The following is a 15342-nucleotide window of genomic DNA, read 5'->3' as shown; positions in this document are numbered from 1 at the left end:
GGTGAAAAGTGAAGAGAAGAAAAAGAAAGAAAAGCAGTGTCAGTAAGTCCTGTTCTATTTTTTCCCTTCCTTAGCAAAGCCGAACGCGAACATATTTTTGGTCACTTCGAGCCACGGATTGAACCCCCTTTTTTCTCTTTATATAAACGCTAATTTCATTATTTCAACGCTTATTTTATTATTTCGCAAGGTCCTTCGAGTATACGCTATATTCCTATTCATATTATTTCCATATATTTCTTACACTACGCACTTTTTCTTCGCTGACGTGTTACGGTGAATTGAATGTACCATTAATTCATAGTTACGTTTAGGTATTATACATATTTCAAACGCATTTTTAGAATATATACGCTATTATCAACTTATTATTACAAAATTTACGCTTAAACTCGCTATTATTTTAAAGCTGATGCAATAAAATAGTTGTCGGTGCAACTCGTAAGTCGACATCTTTTTTCTTTGTCTCGACCACCAGCTGATGTGGCAAATAGTATTAGATTGAAAAATATTTGGTGCCTATTACTTACGCTTGACTTTTATTTAAACATTTTACGCTTATACGCATATTAAATATTATTTCAAAATGCCACGTCGTACGCCTGAATCATTACCTGAGGTAGGCCAGGAAGTTTTAATTTTAGAGGCTCAGGTTCGCGCTTATTTTGCTAATATGCAAGCTATATATAACGCTTCTACAAATACAGGCGAAAACCCAGAGGGCTTTTTAAGCAAGGCCGCTAATATAAATACCTTACGTACGGAGTATTTAAGCTTAGTTAAACAGCTCAATGTAGCTCGTTTACAGGAAGATACGAATTACGAACCAAACTTTCAATCTTTAATCGCCTTTGAAGAATTGTTCTCAGCAGTTCAATATAGAATGAATGAACTTTCACCTTCGTCATCCAATAGTCCGAGAAGCCCGGCTAAATTTCAAACCCCGGTACAATCTAAGTCACGAATTAAGCTCCCTGCTATAAATTTGCAAAAATTTGATGGAAACGCCAGGGATTGGACGGCTTTCTATGAATGTTATAATAACATCATTCATTATAACAAAGATTTATCAAACACCGAGAAGCTACAATACCTATTAGGGCAAATTTCAGGCACCGCTCAGACGGCCATTGCGGGTATCGAACCCACGGGTGACAATTATCAGTTAATTTATTCTACTCTTGAAGACAAATATCAAGACGTACGAAATTTAGGATGTTTTTATTTAGATCAAATTTATAATTTCAAACCGCTAATAAATTCGCAGAACCTAAATTCTTTTTTAGACACATGCGCGACTTCTATTGCCGCATTTGAAAAGTTAAAAATTAAAGACAAAACCGATTTTATTTACCTGTATCTGTCATTAAAGAAAATAGATCAAGAAACCGCTCGCTTATACGAATCGTCAATTCGGTCCGAAAAACTACCTTCATTTGAAAATTTTATTACATTTATTAAAGAGCAAGCGAAAATTAATGAGCGCATTCCGTCGAGTTCATATACTAACGTCACAGATAATCGGCCACGAATGCGTAGGATTCCTGTACCTAAAGAAATGCCACCTAGGACGAAGTCTTTCGTGACGTCAGATACATATGAATGTCCTCTCTGTAACAATAAGCATCATAATCATTTTTATCAATGTTCGGAATTTTTAAAGTTAACGCCGCGAGACAGATATGCTGCAATAAAAGCGAATAACGCATGCACTGCATGTTTGTCTGTTTATCACACAAAGGTTTCTTGTAACAGCTTAAAAAGTTGCAACTTTTGCAATTCTCAGGTTCATCATTCTCTGTTATGTTTTTCACACAAATCTGGGACCGATAATGCATCTACCTATAAAATAGATAAGAATAAAGCTACCTCGGCGCGGGATATTGTTGATACGCAAAACCATACGGCAGCCGCTGTATCTTTATGCTCAATAGAAAAAACGAGGCAAACGACGCGCACGTCTGTTTTGCTCGCTACTGCTTGTGTACGCACTTTAAATAAATCGGGAATTGAATTTACGCTTAGATGCTTAATTGATAACGCTTCGCAACATAATTTTATAACGAATGAATGTGCTACCCGTCTTAATTTAGATATAAACCAGCCGACATACCCGATGTCGGTCGATGGGTTTGGAGGTAATTCTAGTAAAATAAAGGGTATTACACATTTAACCATTTTTTCTAAATTTAACAGTAACAACTCGTATACATTTAACTCGTTGATAGTAGACAAGATAACACATCAATTACCGACATCGCACATAGATAAATCGTCGATCACTCATTTGACAGGCGTGCCGCTAGCGGACGAGACTTATTACCTACCTGGCCGAATAGATATGATATTAGGCGCGCAGATGTTCACGCAAATAATTCGGACGGGTCGCATATACTCGCCGCCAGGGGCGCCACAAGCCTTCGAAACAACGCTAGGATTTATTCTGATGGGTGAAGCACCGATATCGCAAAGTTCATATAATTCGCACATTCAAATCTTTTGTGCTATTACTAACGAGAGACTGGATAGTTCTTTACGCAAGTTTTTTGAAGTAGAAGAAATACCAAAACCAAAAAATAAATTTCTTAGCCCCGAAGAGCAAGAGTGCGAAGAAATTTATAAAAATACAACGCAACGCGATTCGCAGGGTAGGTATATAGTAGCTTTGCCTTTTAAGTCGGATCCTAATATGTTAGGTGACGCATCACAGCATGCACTAACTAGATTTAGAATTTTAGAACGCAAATTGGAGTTGTCCCCTAATTTACGTACCGAATATAATAGTATTTTTCAAGAATATATTCAACAAAACTACTTAGCTCCAATCAAACATAAATCGGATATTCAATACGTTATTCCGCACTTATGTGTAAGACGGGAGGATAAAGTCTCTTCGAAAATAAGACTAGTCCTTGACGCTTCTAGTAAGAGTGTAGAAAATAATATCAGCCTAAATCAGTTGTTACATAAGGGCCCTAATCTACAATCAGATTTATTTATAGTACTTTTAAATTTTAGATTATTTAAAATCGCAATATCTGCCGACATAAAGCAAATGTATTTGCAGTTAAAAGTTCATCCAGAATTCTGGAAGTTTCAACGCATTTTCTATCGCTTCGCTAAAACTGAACCTTTGCAATTATTTGAATTTAACCGTGTTTGCTTCGGTCTAAGTTGTAGTCCGTTTTTAGCACTTAGAACGCTTAAGAAACTGGCAGAAGATGAAGGTAGAAACTACCCTTTAGCAAAAAAAATAATAGATGAAGGGCAATATTATATGGATGATGTCCTATATACAACGCATACAGTAGGCGAAGCCATTAATTTAGCAGATCAATTATCCAGCATGTTATCACTAGGCGGATTTAAACTTTTAAAATGGTCGAGTAACTCTTCACTATTTTTACAAAATTATCCTAAAGAAATATTGCATCCTTCGATTTTGGACCCAAAAACAATTAATTTCAGTACCGCCGCGGGTCAAAAGGTATTAGGTATTGAATGGGAACCTGCGCACGATACATTTACCTTCAACTTCACACCTAACGAACTCAAATGTACTAAAAGGAATATGTTGTCAATTATAGCACAATTATTTGACGTATTGGGTTTGATCGCACCTGTCATTTTATACGCTAAGCTATTAATTAAAGAGCTTTGGTTGCAAAAAATAGATTGGGATGATGACCCACCTCATCAAATCACGCAGTCTTGGTCGAGATTTCAATCGGAGTTATCATGCTTATCCCAGCTTTCGATACCACGGCACATAGGTATTACAGACAGCTGTGAAATAAGTCTAGTGGCCTTTGCTGACGCAAGTGAGAAAGCTTATGGTACAGTCTTATATATTCACACTAAGACTCCAACCACGACTACGGTTAAACTACTTTGCGCCAAATCGAAAGTAGCACCGGTTAAAATAATCACGCTTGCAAAATTAGAACTTTGTGCGGCTTATTTACTGTCCAAATTAGTTAGCGTCGTATTATCAAGTTATTGTTCACGTATAACGGTGAAACGCATTTATGCCTTTTCCGATTCTACTGTAACACTAAATTGGATAAACACTAGCCCACATAAACTTAAAACATTCGTCGCTAATAGAGTTTCAAAAATTCAAACCAATGTAAAACCGGAAAACTTTTTTCACATCGCTGGTAAAGAAAATCCAAGTGACTGTTTGTCTCGAGGACTGACACCAGCACAATTAATATCTCATCCTTTATGGTTTAGCGGCCCATCTTGGTTGCAATCAGATTGTAACGAATGGCCTATTAAGCCATTCGCTCCTACGCTAGAAAACTTACCGGAAGTTAAATTAATCGCACTACCCGCTGTCACTGAAAAACAGCCACTTATAAATACTATCGCACAACGCACGTCTGATTGGAACAAATTATTACGCATATTTACTTATCTACTACGTTTTTCTAAACGCATAAATACAAGCGGATCGATAACCGCAGACGATTTAAATACATCCGAAATGTTTATTGTTCGCGTACTGCAACAAACCTATTTTTCTGAATACATAAACGCAATAAAAAATAACCACGCAATACCACGCCCGCTTAATAAACTTAGACCCATACTTATAAACGGAATCCTACGTGTTGGCGGACGTATATCTGCAAGCTCAGAGATCTCCTTTGACCATAAACACCCAGTATTACTACCTCGCAAAGATCACATTGTTAACTTAATAATAGACCATGTTCATAGTATGAGTTGTCACGCCGGTCCACAACTAACTTTGTCATTATTACGAAAGAAGTATTGGATTTTATCCGCTCGAACAGTAGTACGTGCACGCATTCATGCTTGTATTCCGTGTTTTAAAACCCGTCCTAAACCATGCCAAACGCCATTAATGGCAGATTTACCCACTTGTAGATTAGATATATCTAAAGCTTTTTCTAATACAGGAATTGACTATTGTGGGCCCCTTTACACGACGCTCGCAAGAGGGCGTGGCATAAAAAGTCAAAAAGCTTACGTCTGCATATTTATTTGTCTAACCACACGGGCAGTACACGTAGAAGTAGCCCCAGACTTAACTACACACTCCTTTTTAAACGCTTGGAAAAGGTTCGTAAGCAGGCGAGGGCATGTGAATTCGGTCCGAACCGACCAGGGGTCCAATTTTAAAGGTGCTAAGGCATACCTCAGTGAATTATACGAGTTTTTAAATTCAGAGTACGATGAGGCATTTAAAAAAGAACTTGCAAATAGTCGAATTTCCTGGGTTATGAACCCACCTAATGCTCCCCATTTTGGAGGCAGCTGGGAGTCCGCCGTAAAATCTTTTAAAACTCACTTGCTAAGAGTGATAGGCAATCAAATCTTAACTTACGAGGAATTATTAACAGTATTGTGTCAAATTGAGGCTGTTCTGAACTCTCGCCCGCTGGGATTGCTTAGCGAAGATCCCGCAGAACCAAGTCCTATTACGCCCGCGCATTTTTTAAATACAACCCCTCTCAAATTATTACCCGCTGCCGACGTTCTTAGCGAGAAATCCAGTTTACTATCTAGGTTCTCGCTCTTAGATAAACTAGTTCAATCATATTGGAAACGTTGGCGCGACGAATACCTACACACTTTACAAGTTCGAGAAAAATGGAATACCGAATCACGCCCAATTCAGATTAACACGGTCGTACTAATAATGCAGGATAACGCACCGCCACTACACTGGCCTTTAGGCATAATAGAGAAACTATATCCAGGTATAGATGGTCGCTCACGCGTCGCTTTAGTTAAAACAAAGAATGGTACATTCAAACGTCCTGTAATGCGTTTATGCCCACTTCCTATTCAGTACTAATTTTAATTTAGTTTAATATTTAAGTCTAGTTTATGTTTTTGTTTTAATATTTCATTTTTATTATTATTGTTATATACTTCGCTATATTCGCTTCCTCTTTTGAAAGCTTTTCAAAGCTTTCAAAGCTGGGCAGTATGTTCGCGCCAAGCTCACGCTTCCCTCTCCTACTCCAACGCATCCTCTATTTACCTCTCTGTCCCGCATAAACTCCCGTTATCTTCGTCCACGCCGCTGAAAACTTGTCAAAATTAATAGTCGCAATTAAACCACCAACTTACGTATGCGCGCGCGCAACGCGACAATTTCGCCTGTTCGCTTAAATTATGTGTTTTTATGGTGAAAAGTGAAGAGAAGAAAAAGAAAGAAAAGCAGTGTCAGTAAGTCCTGTTCTATTTTTTCCCTTCCTTAGCAAAGCCGAACGCGAACAGAAATTTTAAATTTTTTCTACCTTAAATCAGTTTTTTCAATGCCAGCTACTGTAATTAAGATTTTAAAGATTTGTTTCTTGTTAATCATTACGGAAGTAATTAACAATGTACTAAATAGTATATTTATAAATAACGTTTTATTTGTTTTGTAGCAGTAGCTTTGAGTGCAATAATTATTTATCTTTCATTAAAATGATCCTATTAAATATGTGTGTAACTGAAGTGTACTATAATTTTAAAAGCTTATCGAGGATTGTAAACTAGTATAGAACTTGTGTCTACTCTTTGTAGTTACAAAGTTGCTGGTAAGAATGTATGGGAGGCGCTGAATTTTCGAAACTATTCAAATTAGTTTTCGATAATCTGGTGGTGTCTACCATTTGCGTTTTATCCTTTACAGGACATCCTGTAGAGTGACCATAATATGTTTTATTAATATGCAATAAGAGAATGAAATTTGCCTAAAGTTGCAAAAGTACCTGCTGAGAATTATATTTATTCTCTTGTCTCGGACTTTTTGATATAGCGGGGAACGAATAGAAGTCAATCGTAAAGTCTTTCATGACTTTACGATTTGCTGCGAGTCTTGTATGTTGTTCTTATTGTTTCATAATATAAGATATCACGTGATTAAAGTAACTGTAGGTAGGTACGCATAATCATTAGATACTTGTCCATTTTCGAGTATTGGGAGCAGAAATTTCGGCCCAGTAGGTTTCGATTAGGATAACGATAAACGTAAAATTTCTAGCTCTGTAATTCTCGCCTGTCTGTCAACAAATAGTGATCGTCTAGTCCGAGTTTCCCAAATTTTTTAGTGTCGTAGACCACTTGCCAAGTTTTTCCGTGTTGGGTAGACCCTCTACTTATTTGATATTGATTTTCTGTATCCTACAACTTACACGATTTTATAAACATATATAATACTAGCGGACTCGCTCAAGCTTCGCTTTGACTTATTAATTTATTTATTTGCACTTCTTCCCTATCCCTACCTTACACTACCATACTCCTACCCCTACCCCTACCCTACCCCTACCCTACCTCTACTCTACCCCTACCCTACCCTACCCTACCCTACAACTACCCTACCACTACCCTACCCCTACCCTATCCCTATACCATAAACCTACCCTACCACTACCCTACCCTACCCCACCCCTACCCTACCCTACCCTACCCCTACCCTACCCCTACCCTACCCCTACCCTACCCCTACCCTACCCCTACCCTACCCCTACCCTACCCCTACCCTACCCCTACCCTACCCCTACCCTACCCCTACCCTACCCCTACCCTACCCCTACCCTACCCCTACCCTACCCCTACCCTACCCCTACCCTACCCCTACCCTACCGCTACCCTACCCCTACCCTATCCCTATACCATACCCCTACCCTACCACTACCCTATCCTAGGATTTAGGGGTTTGAAAAATAGATGTTGGCCGATTCTCAGACCTACTGAATATGCACAAAAAATTTCATCTAAATCGGTCGAGCCGTTTCGGAGGAGTTCAAGTTCGAACACCGCGACACGAGAATTTTATATACCTATTAGATTTTTTTTACTTCATAGTTACTTATAAATTATGGACCACAGTCAATTATATTCACATCTAGTAGGAAAACGATTTAATCCGTTTGAAATTAAATTTTTCATAAATCCTGCGGGAAGCACGAATTTTTTCGGGATAAAAAGTAGCCTACAAGTACAGCTACAGCTGAGCCGCTTTTAATTAGACTTTTCTGGAAGCTATATCAGATTATTGAGCGTCATATAGACTTCTTTTTATCCCGGAAAACACGAATACATGGTTCCCGCGAAATTTGGGAATAACTGAAATTCACGCAGACGAATTGGCAAGCATCCTATAGTTTTTAATATATATTTCAAAAATATGTATGTACGAGTATAATTTATATGTTTCTTTGTATGTCCGCAATATTCTCAAAAAATACTGATCTGGTTTGGATAGCGTTACGACCTTTAATTTCTACCTATTTATGGAGAATTATATGAGAAATATCTATGGTCGCCGAAGTTAAATACGAGTGTAATCTCTACTTTCGTATTGAGATTAATATGTAAATTCAAAGGCAAGTTTATATCGGCTTACCCAACTCGAATTAATTTCAACGCTTCAAAATTAATATGCCTCAAGATCCTGTGCAAATATTAATTTTATACACATCAGCGATTTTCTTAAATTGGACTAAGAGCCTGCCTGGCCAGAGCTTCATCTATACTAATATTATAAAGAAGCAAATTTTACAACTAGAAAGCTACGTTATTTGTGAGTGCATAGGCTTTTATTCCCGTATTCTCACGGAAACGGGACCTACGCGATTAAAACCGCGTGGCGTCGGCTTGTTTTATATAAGTGGTGGGTTGGTGAGATGGTGAGTTTGCAAGCTCATGTCCATACTTCTACATATGTATTCTGAGTTAAATGGCACATTTGGCACTCTGTGGACCTACACGAGCAGGACATTACTCGTGAAGACAAAATGACATACTCGTATTGTCTATCGCTCAAAAGTATCGCTTTCATTTATCTTTCGTTGCATTGGCACGAAAGAGCTGGGAATGGGACAAATCCTTGACATTTGTCTTTTCTCTTCACGAGATATGTTGTCACCGTCTGGGGTTGGCTCACTTTGAGCGCATTTGTCCGCAGGCCTCATATCAGTGAGCGACTGGTGCTTCGCCATGGAGGAGACGACTCGTCTGGGCCTGCCGTGGCGGATGCTCAAGGACAAGCTCGTCCGCACCGACCCTGACACGCGCCTCGTGCGGTACATGGACACTTTCGATCTGACGGCTAACGTAAGATTCACTAATATTCTACTATCAATTATTCAATCATTTGACGGCTTCCGTGGCGCAGAGGTATGCGCGGTGGATTTACAAGACTGAGGTCTTAGGTTTGATCCCCGACTGGGCTGATTGGTTATCTTAATTGGTCCAGGTCTGGCTGGTGGTAGGCTTCAGTCGGGGCTAGTTACCACCCACCCTAAAGACGTACCGCCAAGCGATTTAGCGTTGTCGTATAGAAACCGAAAGGGGTGTGGATTTTCATCCTTTTCCTAACAAGTTAGCCCGCTTCTATCGTAGATTGCATCATCACTTACCTTCAGGCGAGATTGTAGTCAAGGGTTAACTTGTAAGGAATAAAAAATAATTCCTCCTTACAGGAGAGGGGATGTAGCGCTTAAATCCACCACGCTGCTCCAATTCAGGTTGGCGGGCTTAAGGTGATAACGACCACTATCAAATGGCAATAACAATGACGTTCTCTCGGAATGGGGGTGTAACACCACCAACTTCCTACCTGCGGGCTGAGAATTTTAACTTAACATTTTTTAGAAGAAACAAAAATTCAGTATCTATTAGCTCAACCCAGGATTCGAACCCAGTTCCTCGTGATCCGAAACTATATACGCTAACCACTGGACCAACGAGGCAGTCACTCAACAAGACACTATACCAATACATTAGTAAAGAATACATAATTACAAACAATTTTGTGTACTCGTAAAATTTTAAATTTAGTTGATCTTCCGCTAAGCTCATCCACTTATATTACAGCCTTTCTTAATGAGTACTGTTTACCAACAAAGAAATTAAAAATGTAGGTAGAAAACGCATATCATTTCATATCTTATTTATTTTAAATTATGAACTGTTTGTTTATAAAATGTTATTTAAAATATATTAACCATATCTAATTGTTCTAAGCTTATTAATCAAATTTATTTTCATTTATTTAAGAACAAGCTTAGTATTAGTTGTGAAATGACTAGTGATGTAAACCCTAATTTTTAATTTGTTTATTGGTATACAGTACACATCAAGAAAGGTTATAGTATAGATTGAACGTTCTGTTGGAAGACGGATGGAAGCTGTGTTTAATAATGACGAATATTTGCTTTCCCCTTCAACTGAGGGTAGTATGTCTATCTGTGAGTACTATTTTATAAGAGTCTGTAGGGGATCAATCCCGCATGACCTTTCAAGTTTTAAGTACGGCACCTTATTAAAAAACTTTCCGTTTTATTAAAACACCCACGGACTTTCTGACAACAAGGAGTAAACTAAAATTAAGTTAATATCATGATTGGAATGTCATTACTTGCTTCCTAACACTAAATTACCTACTTTCTGGAATTTCCTGCAGTTGATGCTAATCCTCTTGAATTTCTAAAGTTAAAGTCATGCCCGGCCATGTACAGTGCCTTTGAAGAGGCATCTCAACTTTACTTCCCATTCTAAACTTTAGATACTACTAAGAGATTTTGTTGAAAGGATTTCAAGGCAAAGTACTGTCTACAAAATGTATGTTATAGTCCTTAGCCGATTAAGTAAATTTCTGATACGCTCGTTTTCTTGATAAATTGGCAGAATAGATGTCTAATTTTCCCGACGGAGCTGAAAACATTCACCTTTTGACAAATTAAATACTCAATTTGTCAGCTTAAATCTTATCGATATCTCGAAGAATTTACGAGAGACAGTTTCAGCGGGATATTTTTACCAAAGTACAAAATTGGATTCGAAATCTGTTAATAGATTGGTTTTCTTTCACCTACGTTTCGTTTTAAAGTAGAAAAACAATAAAGTAAAAAAAAATTAATAAAAAAAATTGAACCGACTTCAAGAATATAAAACATACTGACTAAACTAAAAAGCGAAAAATAACATCATACTAAGTTCTATCTATCATATTATGTACTAACTGATGTTCAGTTTGAAGGCGTGCTAGTCCAGTGATGTATTAATTCAAGTCATGTATGATTTAGGTTTTTCAGACAGTGTTCTTTCATGTAATTCTTTCAGAAACGGCTTATATTAACACAACACCGGTTTAGCACCGCCTTCAAACTGATCATCAGTTAGTACATAATATGATAGATAGAACTTAGTACGATGTTATTTTTCGCTTTTTAGTTTAGTCAGTATGTTTTATATTTTTGAAGTCGGTTCAATATTTTTTATTAAAATTTTTTATTTTTCCATATTTAGTGAAATCATCCTAGATATTGATCTAGCGCCAAAGGTTTGTTGCTATGAGTCGTGATAAAACATTGTATGGAATAGCGTCGTCTGACTTAAATTCAAACAAATTAATGAGTAGGCCACACGCCAGTCACAACCAATCACAGGGTAGTTACTGTAAACAGATGAGGAATTCCATTAACTGACCTTCGTCTTCATCGTCAGACCCTAATGACAGACGCAATCCATCTAGGTGGAAAGTCTTGATCAATACAAGCCCAATCACAAGGTAGCTACTGTAAATCGTTTAGAAGTTCCAGTACCTATCATTTGTCTCCATCGTCAGACCCCTAATGACAGTGATAACCTATCTAGATGGAAAGTTCTCATAAATACAAACTAATCAAGCCCAATCATAAGGTATCTACTGTTAACCGTTGAGGAGTTCCAGTACTTGTCCTTCGTCTTCATCATCAGACACCTAATGACAGTCACAACCCATCTAGGTGGAAAGTTTTCGCCAACACAAATCAATCAAGCCCAAACACAAGGTAACTGTTGTAAACTGTTAAAGAGTTCCCTCGTGTGTCTTTCAGCTCCATCATCAGATCGACTCCAGACTTTCATTCATTTGTAGTTTTTTAAAGTGGCTAATGGAAAAAATATAAAACGCTATAGTTGCCCCTACGATTTTTGAAAGTTCCCCTCAATTTCTCCAGGATCCCATCATCAATGCTGACAATGGAACCACCTCAGGGAGCATACCCTTTCTAACAAAAAAAGAATTATTCAAATCGGTCCAGGCGTCTTCGAGTAATCAGGCACAACATCCAAAAAGACGAATCGAGAACCTCTTTTTTTGAGGTTAAAAATTATTGAAGTAGAATACATAAATGAAAATCAACAATTAAAGTAGAAAAACAATAAAGTTAAATTATTAGTATTTATTTCGTTGCAAGCTCATACAATTTCCTTCATAATGCTACTGAAAATTCGAGTTCTTCAAACTTTTTAGATGCGTCAGTCACGCTGGCGATGTGGCGCCTCAGTACTTGAATTTGTTCCTCGAGGCGCCGGATCCTCTCTTGCCGACGCCTCAGTTCCTCCTTTAAGGCGACACAATTGTTGCACGGCTGCCCAGACATTTTGTTGGATACACTGCACATCACAAAATAACACGAATTACTTAAGAGGGACGTGGTTGTCGCGGCAAGCGTCTAATGAGTAATGACTGCGGTAATGGACGAAACTAAGAAAAACAACGCGAAGTTAGCTTCGTAATCAACTGCAGCGCGAACTTCGTGTTAGTAAGTGTGTTCACGGAGGTCACCACTTGGTGACTTTTGTAAGTGACTGTTACTAAATGCAAATCTTAAGTGTAACCTAAAATAAATAAAAATAATAAATAGTAATAGTTAAATAATATTATCTGGATATGGTATGTGTTAATTAGTGTAAATGCAAAAATGTAAATGCATCTAGTGGTAATTGTAAGTATGAGGCCCTGGTCTCAGAAGTCACCACTTGGTGACCTCTGTAACCGAAGCTAATAATGAAAACAGTCAGAAGATGAACAAGTAAACATTATTAATATATTGTATAATATATACTTATATTAATAAAAAGTGAAACCTATATTAGGTAAACAATAATAGCGTATATGCAGAGTATAGTCACAGAATATAGACAAGGTATAGTGGTCATTGTAAGTGTAATGTGGACCCAGTTGCTGAGTTCGCCGACTGGTGACCTTTGCTGTCACGGGGGTCGCCACTAAGTGACTATTTTTTTTAATTTTATATTCTCTACTCACTCTCCCTTGACTATAATCTCACTCTTTAAAAATTTTGAAAAAATCTAGTGATTATTCTTGTATACATATTATAAAAACATTATAAAACAAATAGTAATTTTGCAGCGTGGCGGGCGCAAGTCTGATGCTCAAACAGTCGTCGAGACTCTCTACAAGAACAAAAGAAGCCTGGAGGCGATATTTAAGATTCTCGACAAGGATAATTCAGGTAAATACTTAAAAAAGAATAAATAATATAATCCGATTAACTCTAAGCCTCTTTGAGTAATTAATTTTGATAAAGTTTCAATTCTTTTCCCTTTCGTTTCCTATTATAATTAATGACAGTAAGATCTTTACGGGGATTAAAGTAATTTAAATTTTCGCAGGCTACATAACGTTGGAAGAATTTTCCGAAGCTTGCCAGTTACTCGGTAAATATATGCCAAATCCAATGACCCAAGAGCAACTTGTGGACATTTGTAGATTGATGGATATAAATAAAGATGGCTTAGTTGACCTCAACGAGTTCTTGGAAAGCTTCAGGCTTGCTGAAAAGAGTTTGCACGAGGAGGAACACATGATAGCTGAGATTAAAGCTTCCTGACAGGAGCTAGACCGCTATCCTAGTAGGACAGCGGTCGATAAAGATGAGACTGAGGTCGAAATCGAGCTGTTGAAACTCGACGATGTTCCCAATAACGTGCGCCCAAAATACAAGAAATCTGGAAGCCGAACGGCTATCAATAAGGATGAAATTGGTGTCGATGTTGAAGTACTGAACATAGATGAGGATACTCGCCAAAATTACAAGAAAAACGGTCGAGCACACTTGATGGGTAATGTCGCAAGCTCATCGAGAGATGCAGAGGAAATAGAACTAATAGATTGCAATAGATCTAAACGGCCAGGCCTTCTAGAAAGTGACATTTAAATACTTCCAATTATATTTGAGCATATAACTGATATTTCCAAGAATTTTCTAGTCACATTCGACGAAAATGACAAAGGCTTTGTTGTTCTCTTTTAATCTTAAAAAGAGATTTTATACAATGAGATTTTCCAAGAAAATTATCTTTGACAAGAACAGCTGAAGGGTTTGTATCCAGACTAATAAATTACGAGTGTTCTTGAGTTAATAAGCATAATTGTAATAAAATTCCTCATTGAATTAAAACAGTTAAGTTTACACAGCGAGTAAAGTCACACATAATAATGCTGAAGAGTTTCTAAGATAAAGATTATTTTGTAAACATATAGTAATAAGTCAAATAATATATAGGTTTACAAGTATGTAAACAACGTGAACTTATAGGATAACAATGCAATATCCCATTTTAAATTGAAATCTAACAAATTCAATATTATGGTTCGCGTGCCATCAGATTTAGCTTTTATAATCGGTAATGTAATTAAATTACTGTTACCGACTCTTTCAATTATTATTGTGGTTTATAATAAATAATTATTATAGTGCATTAAATTATATGGCATCTATATTATATTTAAATTCAATTATATTATAATTACCTAACTACGAATATGGCGTGTATACAATTTATAGGGTTTATTAATGTTTATACTTTCTAATGCATTTTTAATGGAGCCTAATCTAATTAATTAAAACGTGTATTATGTAAATATACTTCAATGATCGTAAATACCAATGATATTAAGCGATTACATACGTAGAGAGAAATTAAAAATTGCGAATATATTTTTTCTTTTTGCTGCTACACATTATGAAGTCGCTTCTTTCGAGCTTATTTGAGTAGTTTTTTTTATTTTAATTTCAATAAATAAATTATTATACTTAGTGCCAAGCTATAAAATAATTAAGTATATAGCTATAAATTCAATTTCTAGATGTAAAATTAAATAAATATATGAATTTTTCAAATCGAAATAGTAAGTTGATCTAAAAGAAATGAGAGGTAGACTAAAAAGTGCTAGTGTTTGAAGTTTTAAATTTATTTATTTTAAAAGTTACGAGATAAAAGCATAAATTTATCATAACAATATATTGTAACTTTATAGATATCAACAAATAAGTAATATTTATATGGTATACCCTACACCTAAAGGACCTAAACTATGAAGTGATTAAAACTGTCTACCTTCGGAATATTACGCTATAGACTTCCCTAAATTTTCTATCTTTAATCGATGTAACATTTTTCTGATAAAAAGAGAATAATACTTTCTAGTTTACTACGTAAGTAACTTGTTCAATGACTTTGAGTCCCAATAGTCGATCTTTACGAGGTTCCTTTGGCGAGCAACTTCACTTTGAG

The 15342-nt window shown here is 36.7% G+C and overlaps 1 protein-coding gene across 1 annotated transcript; it reads left to right on the top strand.

The window, feature by feature from the left end:
- Window positions 1–5843: 5843 nt before the first annotated feature.
- LOC112053674 (serine/threonine-protein phosphatase rdgC) lies at window positions 5844–15342 on the top strand (the record flags this gene model as incomplete). The annotated part of the gene is given in 4 exon segments (XM_052882217.1): window positions 5844–6207; window positions 8939–9087; window positions 13175–13277; window positions 13438–15342. Coding segments are annotated over 3 exon segments (438 nt in total). The 5' UTR covers window positions 5844–6207; window positions 8939–8970.

Source organism: Bicyclus anynana, chromosome 6, assembly GCF_947172395.1.
Source record: "Bicyclus anynana chromosome 6, ilBicAnyn1.1, whole genome shotgun sequence".
Taxonomy (NCBI): domain Eukaryota; kingdom Metazoa; phylum Arthropoda; class Insecta; order Lepidoptera; family Nymphalidae; genus Bicyclus; species Bicyclus anynana.
This window is presented reverse-complemented; position numbering and strand designations above follow the sequence as displayed.